The sequence below is a fragment of the Limulus polyphemus genome, unplaced genomic scaffold (assembly GCF_000517525.1).
Source record: "Limulus polyphemus unplaced genomic scaffold, Limulus_polyphemus-2.1.2 Scaffold3276, whole genome shotgun sequence".
NCBI classification, from domain to species: domain Eukaryota; kingdom Metazoa; phylum Arthropoda; class Merostomata; order Xiphosura; family Limulidae; genus Limulus; species Limulus polyphemus.
This window is the reverse complement of record NW_013668886.1, coordinates 81,555-92,754: the sequence shown is the minus strand read 5'-3', so window position 1 is coordinate 92,754 and position 11,200 is coordinate 81,555. Positions and strand designations below refer to the sequence as shown.

Below are 11,200 nucleotides of genomic sequence, written 5' to 3'. Positions count from 1 at the left end.
AAGAAAAAGCAGAATTTAATAACAACCACCTCACAATCATCAGATACAAGCCTTCCTTTATCATCTCTCAAGGGTCCTACCCCCATCTTAACATTTTGTTTACCATTAATGTGCCTAAAGAAATCCTTACAGTTAATTTTTACATTTTCAGCCAACCTTATCTCATACTTCCTTTTTGATGACCTAATTTCCTGGTTGAGCAACTTTCTTGATCTTCTATAATGTTCTAAATCACCATTCATACCAGTCAATTGAAATTTCTTAAATTTATGATACTTTTTTAAGTTTTACCTCTTATACCCTTTGTGAGCCAACCTGGTTTTTTACTTGCAGCCACCCTTTTCTTTCTATAGGGAATATGTTTACCTCGAATATTTTAAAATTTGTCTTTAAAAATTTTCCACATCTAATCAGTGTCTCCAAATAACTCGGTTGTCCAACTTACAACAAATAATTCCTGTCGCATCCCTTCAAAATTTGCTTTTTTGAAATTTATAACCAAAATATCAATATTCTTTGTCTCCATATGCAGCAAAACATTGAACCTAATTTCCCAATTTCAACCCTTTTAATCATTTCTTTATTTGAAGTTAACAATAAATCTAAAATACCATTGTTTCCAGTAGGTTCCTTGACTAACTGGTGAAGAAAACCATCTTGAAGAGTTTACAAAAATTTTTCTCCCTCATAGTTTGACTATAACATTTCCCAATCTATATGTCTGAAATTAAAATCACACATAATTATAACTTCATTAACAGCTGAAATCTTAATCTCATTGTAAAGTTTCTCTGTAACTTAATTAGCATCATTTGGTGGTCTGTAACAAATTCCCACTAAAAGCCTTTTCCCATTATATCCACTAATAGAAACCCAAATGGATTCAATCACCTTTCTATTTTGTTTGATATCTTCAATTTCAAGAACATTTTACATATAAAGCCACTTCTCCCCCTAACTTTAATACTCTATCCCTATTAAATAACCTGTAACCCTTTATTTCAAAGAAAGTTCTGTCATCAAAATCATCTATGTTTAATCATGTTTCACTTATTCCCATTATATCAAAGTCCCCCATTCGTACCAGTGTTCTAAAGTCATCTGTTTTATTTCTTATACTTCCAGCATTACAATAGTAAAAATTAAGCCTATCTACTTCTATAATCATTTTCTTTGCTAAACTTTTCTCTTCCTCTTATTCTTTTTGCATTCAGTTTTTCCTGGCCCTCATCACTGTTTAGTCCTAGTTTGAAACTTCCCTTACAGCTGAGTTAATAGCCGTAGCAAACAACCCAGGCCGTATCCTAATTAAATATACACCATCCATTCCAAAAAGCTCTCTTCTTCCATTGAACTGATCCCACAAGTCCAGTCAGCCTATCAGCTCATCCTTGCATATTAACATAAGCCTAGTATTTAGCCATAGTGACCTACTTACAACTTCATCCCCACAGTTAATTTTGGGCAGTATCCGTGACAAAATTATGTTATGGCCTTTCTTTTTTAAATGCTTTTATCAACCCCTTGTACTTATTAATTATCTCCTCTGACATACCTTTACCTACATTCACAACAAAAACTGCATCTCTGCTAGCCCCCTTTATTATATATCCTGCTCTGTCAGTAATATCCTCCACCTGCACCCCTGGGAAGCATAATCTAATTCATTTCTCCCTATATACCCCACAGACTAACCTATCCACATGCCCTGTCAAGGAATCACCTATAACCATAACCTCCTCAAGTTTATCGTCCACATCCTTCTCTGACCCTTTTGTTTTCCTTCCCTCCATTAGTTCCTTATCTGCAGAAGTCAAGGGTTGAAATCTGTTGCTTAATAGAATAGGCTCATTACAATTAAATCCACTACTTACTTTTAGCCCTAAAACACAGATGGGGTAAAATTTGACATGAATGTCATCAGTTCTTTTTTGTTAATAGCTTGAATTTCTTTTCTTTTTTTTAATTTATGGATGAGCTATTCAGGAGATGAATGTCTGGCTTTATTGTGGTGAATAGCATTCTGTCCTCTTTGGTTCTTACCAGTACTCCCTATTGATCACTGCTCAGTAAATTGAGACTTTTCACCAATGTTTTTTCATCCTAGGTAAAGACTTGTTTTTATTTGAATGCCAAGGTATAGAATCTCTGATCAGTTTAGTTTCTCTAGTGTAAGGCTGAATACAATATATTCATTTAATAAGAAATTTGTGTGTGTGTGTGTATGTTTAATAAACGAGTGAAATAACCTCCGTTTTATGGTGTATAATGCAGAATCTGACAAATCGAGATTGATACTTTCAATTTCTCACCTCTTAACTAGATCAGTAAAGGCATTCTGTATGGAAAACTTATGTTGTATATAACATTTAATTACTCTTTCTTGCTGTTGGTTTCTGTTATAAAGTCAGTTGGTGACATCAGAGCTCATTAGGCTGAGTAGACTGGTAGGTTACATTACCATGATCATACTGGTTGGTTACATCACCATTACTAGATTGGCTGGTTCTGTTATCTTGATTGGACTGGTTCATAACATCACCATGACTAGACTGGCTGGTTACATCACCATTACTAGACTGGCTGGTTACATTACCATTACTAGACTGACTGGTTACATCACCATGACTAGACTGGCTGGTTACATTGCCATGACCAGACTAGTTGGTTACATTACTATGATCATACTGGTTGGTTACATCACCATTACTAGATTGGCTGGTTCTGTCATCTTGATTGGACTGATTCATAACATTACAATGACTAGACTGGCTGGTTACATCACCATTACTAGACTGGTTGGTTACATCACCTTGATTGGACTGGCTGGTAACATCACCATGACTAGACTGGCTGGTAACATCACCATGACTAGACTGGCTGGTAACATCACCATGACTAGACTGGTTGGTAACATCACCATGACTAGGCTGGCTGGTAACATCACCATGACTAGGCTGGCTGGTAACATCACCATGACTAGGCTGGCTGGTAACATCACCTTGACTAGACTGGCTGGTTACATCACCATGATGAAACTAGCTGGTATCATCACCATGACGAGACTGGCTGGTAACATCACTATGACTAGACTGGCTGGTAACATCACCTTGACTAGACTGGCTGGTAACATCACCATGACGAAACTAGCTGGTAACATCACCATGACGAAACTAGCTGGTAACATCACCATGAAGAGACTGGCTGGTATCATCACCTTGACGAGACTGGCTGGTAACATCACCTTGACTAGATTGGCTGGTAACATTACCTTGACTAGACTGGCTGGTAATATCACCTTGACTAGATTGGCTGGTAACATTACCTTGACTAGACTGGCTGGTAATATCACCATGACTAGAGTGACTGGTAACATCACCATTACTAGACTGGCTGGTTACATCACCATGACTAGAGTGAGTGGTTACATCACCTTGACTAGACTGGCTGGTTACATCACCTTGACTAGACTGGCTGGTAACATCACCATGACGAAACTAGCTGGTATCATCACCATGAAGAGACTGGCTGGTAACATCACCTTGACGAGATTGGCTGGTAACATCACCTTGACTAGATTGGCTGGTAATATTACCATGACTAGAGTGACTGGTTACATCACCGTGACTAGACTGGCTGGTAACATCACCATGACTAGACTGGCTGGTAACATCACCATGACTAGACTGGCTGGTAATATTACCTTGACTAGACTGGCTGGTAATATCACCATGACTAGAGCGACTGGTAACATCACCATTACTAGACTGGCTGGTAACATCACCTTGACTAGACTGGCTGGTTACATCACCATGACTAGACTGGCTGGTACCTCACCATGACTAGACTGGCTGGTTACATCACCTTGACTAGACTGGCTGGTAACATCACCATGACTAGACTGGCTGGTAACATCACCATGACTAGACTGGCTGGTTACATCACCATGACTAGAGTGGCAGGTTACATCACCATGACTAGACTGGCTGGTAACATCACCATGACTAGACTGCCTGGTTACATCACTGTTACTAGACTGGCTGGTTACCTCACCATGACTAGACCGGCTGGTAACATCACCATGACTAGACTGGCTGGTTACCTCACCATGACTAGACTGGCTGGTTACATCACCATGACTAGAGTGACTGGTTACATCATCTTGACTAGACTGGCTGGTAACATCACCATGACTAGACTGGCTGGTTACATCACTTTGATCTGTATGATGTGATTTTTGGTCAATAACAGTGATAAAATGTCAGAGTAAAGCTGATTATTTTATTTATATTAGTTTTGGATATTCTTTTCTTGTCAATTACTGAGTTCTGTTATTGAGCAGAACACCTCATTATACCGTCATTTAACGACCGAATGCATATATTCATTTGTTTGAAATTACTTGTGTTACTTTGATACTTCTATATAAAGTTTCTAGAGCTTATAGCTCAGAATATTATTTGAACTACTACTTGCTAAGTTTGTTAATATTTGTAAAAGTTTGTATGTATTGAAGAGCATAAGTTATTTACTTGAATAGCTTATCATTAAAACTAGATAGTTTTATAAGGTTTAGACCTCTTAGTGTTTATATTAAACTTTTAGGGGAAGTTTTAACAAAAAGTTTCTTACAGTGTGTACTATTTTGATAAAAAATTTTCATGTCTTAATCCATATTCAGAAAACTAAAAGGCTGACACTTTTTCAGAAGTTAATTATAGAAAGCTGTGTTTATTTTAATTATTTCCATGATCAGGTACAGCGTACATGCATGTCACCATTAGTGGTTGATACGAAAATCAAGTATAATCCAACAAGTGACTCATTCACTGACAGCAATTGTCCAAAGTTCATAATGTTTGGCGAGCATTTATCATCTGACGACTGATAACGTTGGAAGGAGCAAGTCCTTTGAAGCCCTCCAGCATTTAGGTTTGCTGTTACTATTAGTATATACATTGGTGCTATCAGCTTATTGGCTTGTAGCATGTTCCTGTATCTTACCTGATTACGATAAATGTGAAAGCCAGGTGTTGGTCTAACCAGGCATTAGTTTTGAGCAGAGTGGTCAAAAAAGAACCATTTCGTTAACAAGAAAGGTGCCAAGAAAAAACCCATCTACAATATCTCTGAGGTATGCCGGTTTTTTAAACAGCCAAGTAGTTATTAATTGAGAATGTGAAATAATTACTTTTTTCTATGAAGCTTTCTAGAAAATGAGATATAGTATGTTTGATTAATTATTTTAAGCCTAATTATGACCAGTGGTGATGTTTATATTTCATTCTAGTCAAATGATGATTTTTTGTGTTCATGATATTCTCTAAGTAAAAGAGGAAAACTTAATGTTCAGAACAAACAAATTGCACTTTTCTTTAAAATTGAACATTTAAAGTTGTAAATTATTTTTGTTCATTTTTCTTTTTATAAAATAAAGAACTGGGGTGGTTTATGTGATAATATCTATGTTATGAAACTTTCTGTAGGTTGTGAAAGTATTAATATTTGTATGGAGAAAAACCTGTGTAACCTTACTAATTTTTTGAGTTGTTTTCCTTACTTGAAATATGATTCTGTGTATGTGCATATCTAAGTAAAAATTCATAAAACAATTATTAAGACACAGGTAGATTAGTCAGCGTGTATCAAACACCAATTATGTTGTGGTAATTGTCATGAAGTATTAATGTTACTATAAGTCTTTTAAACTTAGTGTCAAACAACAAGAACATTACATGTTAAATCCACAGTGCATACAGTGCAAGTACAGATAATACATATCTGTAGCTGGGTGTGTGCTGAGTTTTATATAATTATCTGAAGTAGCTGGGAGATAGTGTCAGAATGTTTGTTGAACTCCATACAAGTATATGGGTATTTAGCTATTCAAGATGTATGTGATTTTTTTTTTGGCCTTGAATTAGCTATGAATTTCTGTAAAAAACCATAAAAACAATGTTTTTGAACATTGTAAATGTAGTGTTTATAAGTTTTTCCTAAACTTCTGTTTATCTATTACAGTTGATATGTATCATTTTGGAAGATATACTTTTATATACTGTTACTTATCTTTTTCTTTTAATTAAGTAAATAAGGCTCCCATTCTTTCACTGATTACTGAGGTTTGGTAAAGCCGTGTACTGTTAAGTCAGAAACCTTGTAGTTTTCAGCTCTCTCTCTATAAGAATATATACATGTGTGTGTGTGTGTGTGTGTGTATACAATAAGAGTACTAAAATGATGTCAGGTTCTGTAGAACATAAATGTTTTGTCCTAGCCATGCTCTTCTGATTCAACATGTAATATTAAAACTTCTCTGCTGAACTCTAATATACTATCCATAACTACTGGCTACATTTTGTAGAAGATGACGATCTAACTTATAGATTGTTTTTAAAAATTTTAAATCTCCGTTAATAACTTTTATATTCTTATTATCTTCAAAAACTTTATCTTTTCAGCTTTCAGTAACTTGTGTATTATATCTCTTCTTTCTGGTTGTTCTTTTACAATATACCATCACTCGTACAATAAGTAAGTTTTTTTCACTTTGTCCAAGGGAATTGGACACTTTTTTTGTAATCGCGAATCTTATTGTTATAAACATTATGGTTAGGGCTTCTGTTTTTTGTCTTTTTTTTTAATCGGTGTTTATTTTTACCTGTGTTAGTTTTATTTAGATATCTTGAAATTAGTATTTTTAGGGCTTTTCAATTTTATATTTATGTAGATGTCTTAAAATCATTATTTTTTTAAAGTTTTCACTTTTAATACTGTATTGAGTACACTAATATACCGTATATATTTTCTGCACACTAATTTCTCTTAGGGGAGTAATAACAGGTACAAAACACAGTTCTATTTATGTTAAAACTTTGTAGGAGCAGCTAACATTTTATATCAAATTATAAAAACAAAACTACCACTAACAAAATGTGTTTCCTTTCCTTAAGAGTAACGTTCCAAGGTAATGTAGTCTGTATGGAAATGGTTAAATATCGAGAGCACAGTAACTGGGTAAAGTGGAGATATTAATGTAGAGTAAACTGAATAACCATTTCCAGTGTTTATTGGAAAAACACCAATTTTATTTTTGATTACTTCAGGGATGTTTTATTAGTTAAAACCAAGAATCTGAAGCCCTTATTATGGTGGATGTGTTTGATACTTTTACCTGCAAATGAATTTAGTTTAAACCACATGCTAAAGAAATTATACCAGTAACTTTGAAGTTTTACTTTTAAACTATAAAGTGTTTCAAATAGCAGCTGTGTTAAAAGTAAATGCAGTTATTTTAAAATAAGCCTTCTCGTATATATATTAAAGTAAGAATTTATATTTAAAAATTTAATGTTTAAGTTTTCTTTTTACATCTAACTTAAACTTTTAGGCACATACTTTTTTCAGTCACATCATGCTCAAAATCATCGTTAGATAATTCAGGTTCAGAGCCAGAATCATCGTCAGCTTGCACAAATTCAGTTGTCTCTTGAAGTGTGAAAATTTTGAAACAATTTGACACCATTTTGGGTCTGTTTTTTTTTAAAAAATTAACAATTTTCACCTGCAGATATTACCGATGTTTGGAATAGCAATATACACATGTTGGATATGAATTAGCAGCAGCTAAGCTCATAATCTGCACTAATGCACTAATTAGGCTTTGCTGGTTGATTTTGTGTACTTGATTCACATTTGTTGTGGAAGATTCAAAGTGCATTATGTGGTCCCCATACAGTGGCAGGCATGCCTAAAGGGTTAAAAAAGATTTAATTTTTTCATATATAAATGTTATAGTGTGAGAAAACAAAGTAACTTGAAACATATTGAATATATTATGTAAATCAATGACAGAGGTACAAAATACTCATGTTTTTAAATGGTATTTTCTTCTTCGGTTTTGATACATAAAAATGCCATGTTTTGTCACTGAATGGTGTGTATTTTAATAAGTTATAAAACAGTTGCATTTCATGAGATAAAAGAATAATTTTTGTCATGGCATTGACAGGATGATAAAATTGTCTATTTTGTTTCATTGTTATTAATCATGGATGTACTTGAACCTTTAAGAGTTAAAATCTAGTTTGGAGGTTGTTCTAACCAAAGGTGTTATATTTGTTGCAATAATGAGAAAATGTATACATTTTAAAACTGTCCAATAGCAACTGGAAAAGTATTAGGCTAACTACTAACAGATTGTATGCTTTAACCCAGACATTCCCAACCTGGGGTACATTTGCACTTCTCAGGGGGTACATAGGGGTCTGAGAGTATAACCATGGTTTACACTTTACATGGTGTTTTAATCTACAGTCAGACAAAGAGAGCAAAGTGGCTCACATAAATATACGCTTTTTAGACAAAAAGTTGTGATCATGGTGAACGTTGTGATGTTATTGCTGAGCTACATTATAACTCATGTTTTCAATAAGTAATGTAGAACATAAGCAATACAGAACACCCTCGTTACAAATCATCTGATAAGCTAGGGATCAGCCAACTGGGCAAGCTCTCCTCCCTCCATTAGTGCTTTGGGAGAGAATTCCCAAGGAACAAAAAGGTTGGGAATCCCTGCTTTAACCAATCAAAATAGTTCAGATAATGTCTTTGAAAAAAAGATATTCATGAACTTCAATAAGATGAATTGTAATAACTTTATTCATGAACTTCAATAAGATGAATTGTAATAACTTTATTCATGAACTTCAATAAGATGAATTGTAATAACTTTATTCATGAACTTCAATAAGATGAATTGTAATAACTTTATTTTGATGCATGGCCCCATGCTTGTATCATTTTTTATCTATACGGAAAAAGAGGTATAATTTTTTTGTTTATTGTAGTCACAAACATTGTGTGGAACATGGTATGTTTTGCTAGAATGTTTGTGGAACAAATACGTTCAGTTCAGAAGTATTGTAAAGTATGATCTCACCTTTTTTTTTTATCACTGCAGTTTATCAGGCTTTTAGATAAAACTCCAATTGCCTTGTTCATATTTACAGAATAAACACAAATCATGACCACTGTGAAAGTGTACTTGTATAATTGTACTGTATAATGTCATACAATCACCACCACCACCTTCCCTATTTCCACCTACCTGCACCTTTATGTTGAATCCTTGCTATAATTTTGTACAAATTGAAAATTTCTAGCATAGAATTAGATAAGATTCTTTAGCTTGTAGGCTTTCAAAATATTATTTATACTGAGTGTTAACTTTGTTAAAAAACAACAACAAAAAACTCTGTAGGTACGATCTATAGCTTTATATTTTCTGTTTTAAAAATGCTTGTTTGAATAAGAGCATGAAAAAGTGTGGGCTTTCTGTTTTGAATTTCCTGAATGTTATTTTTCCAACTGGTTTTAAACTTTTCTAATTTATGATATATTTCCTGCAGCTTGAGTGATATTGAAACTTCGGGAGTTGTAGTATGACTTTCCATATTTGTGGATGTACATTCCCTTTATATTTTTGGGGGGGAGGTTAAACTATATTAGAAATTTGAGCATACCTTTGGATCAAGGCATCTGCAAGAGTGTGCTAGAAAGTCAGTCCTCAGATCTGCTTTTTCTTCACTCATCTGCATGAAATAGTGTTCTCGTTCTCCTCAGTATCTCTTTCTCTTTTTTGTTTTTTTAATTTTGAAAATATATAGGCTGTATTATGTCAGGACATCTAATTTCATCTATTTAGTTATTGTATAAATCACATTTGACATAAATCCACAGAATAAAAGTGTGTGGTAAAATTTCAAGCCATTAGGCTTACTCAAAACCTTTTTTGTTTGTGGAGGAAGTGGGAAATTAGCACTTATAACGTCTTGAAAATATGCCCCTGATAACTCGGTGACTTAATGGATTTTGTTTATACTGATAAAATGAGGAATGGTAAAAATGTGGTAACATAAAATCTATAGTGTAGGATCGGTGGAAGTTTCCAGATTACTGAAAAAAATATATTGAAAATCGAAAGTGAGCATAGATAAAAATCACATTTTTTGATACATTATTATGAAAACTTATTTAAAGATTTTCCTTAGGATGTATGCTTTAAATTTTTGTTAAAAAATCCACTCAAAGACGTTTTTAAGATCAAATTTAAAGATTAATTAGTTTGTGTTTTGGATAGACAATATTTTATAGGCTGTAGCACTTAGTTGTAAGTAGGTTCAGAAAATATTTCAGAAACTAAGTTATGTGACTAAAAACAATTTTAGTTTAGAATGAATTCCTTAGACACGGTGAAAAAAGTTTGTTGTGGGTTTGAAACAGCAAAATAAGTGTTTTAATAAGTTCAAATCATTCTGATTTTATAATGTTCATTAGTAAAGTGATGGATGCTTGTAAGAACTACCGAGACTTATTTTTTTCAAATTTTTTGTTTTATGTTTTATAAATTTAATTTGCATCATGCAAGTGTCTTTAAAATTTTTGTTTTGAAATTGAAAAATTGTTATGTCTTGAATTTTAGGTACATTTGTTTGACTAAGATGGATATCAACTGCATAAGATTTCGGTGTATAAGAAACGACACTTGGGAAACATTTGAGAAATTTGAGAAAAAAATTATTGTTTATTCTACTATTTAGTCTTAGAGAAATTTACAAGATTAAAACTGCAGTCTTTGTTCATTCTTTTAAAAAAAATTACAAGAATAGTTAACATGCAAAATTTGTTGAAAGTGGAGACATAAATTCCTTTCGAGTAAACCAAATCATATGGTGATGATAAAATGTTATTAAAACAGATGTGGTAGTGAAGTGGGTGATATATTGACACTGTATGCATGTTGAAAAACCTCTGTGCATTATTGAGATAGTTGAATATGATTTGAAATTGGACTTGAACTACTTGGTCTAGAGGATACTCGTATCGAAAGTAATCATGGATTTTAGGGTGCTTGTGACCGATAAATATCACAGTCTGATTTTACAGAGATTATTTATAGTGAAATATATCTTCATAATCATAAGTGCAAGTGTCGGAATCATTGTGGTATAAGAACTGATTTTTTTTTTCCTTATTCAAAATGGCCAGTCTTGTGTACAACAAATTGAAACAAAATTGAGTTAAGCACTAGAATAATTAAACTTCTAAATGGGATATAATGTAGAGTTTATTGAGAAAAAGGAAAGAACATTATACGTCATTCAAAGTTGAAGTTATTCTAGTGATCTTGTGTTAACAC

General features: G+C 33.3%; 2 protein-coding genes across 3 annotated transcripts in view; one reads left to right on the top strand and one right to left on the bottom strand.

The window, feature by feature from the left end:
* Nucleotides 1–7,525, bottom strand: part of LOC111088188 (filaggrin-2-like) — a 19,502-nt gene extending 11,977 nt beyond the window's left edge. The window contains exons 1-6 of the mRNA XM_022397447.1: nucleotides 7,399–7,525; nucleotides 3,807–4,221; nucleotides 3,175–3,474; nucleotides 2,781–3,015; nucleotides 2,462–2,660; nucleotides 1,696–1,882 (exon numbers count right to left, since the gene is read on the bottom strand). Of these exons, the coding sequence (XP_022253155.1) occupies nucleotides 1,696–1,882; nucleotides 2,462–2,660; nucleotides 2,781–3,015; nucleotides 3,175–3,474; nucleotides 3,807–4,221; nucleotides 7,399–7,525 (1,463 nt within the window). The remainder of the gene's footprint in view (nucleotides 1–1,695; nucleotides 1,883–2,461; nucleotides 2,661–2,780; nucleotides 3,016–3,174; nucleotides 3,475–3,806; nucleotides 4,222–7,398) is intronic.
* The window catches only part of LOC106469052 (oxysterol-binding protein 1-like), a 39,537-nt gene that overhangs the window by 1,849 nt on the left and 26,488 nt on the right, over nucleotides 1–11,200 (top strand). For both annotated transcript variants that reach the window (XM_013929505.2, XM_022397446.1), the window contains one exon: nucleotides 4,757–5,134. The gene's annotated coding sequence lies outside the window, so the exon portion shown is untranslated. The remainder of the gene's footprint in view (nucleotides 1–4,756; nucleotides 5,135–11,200) is intronic.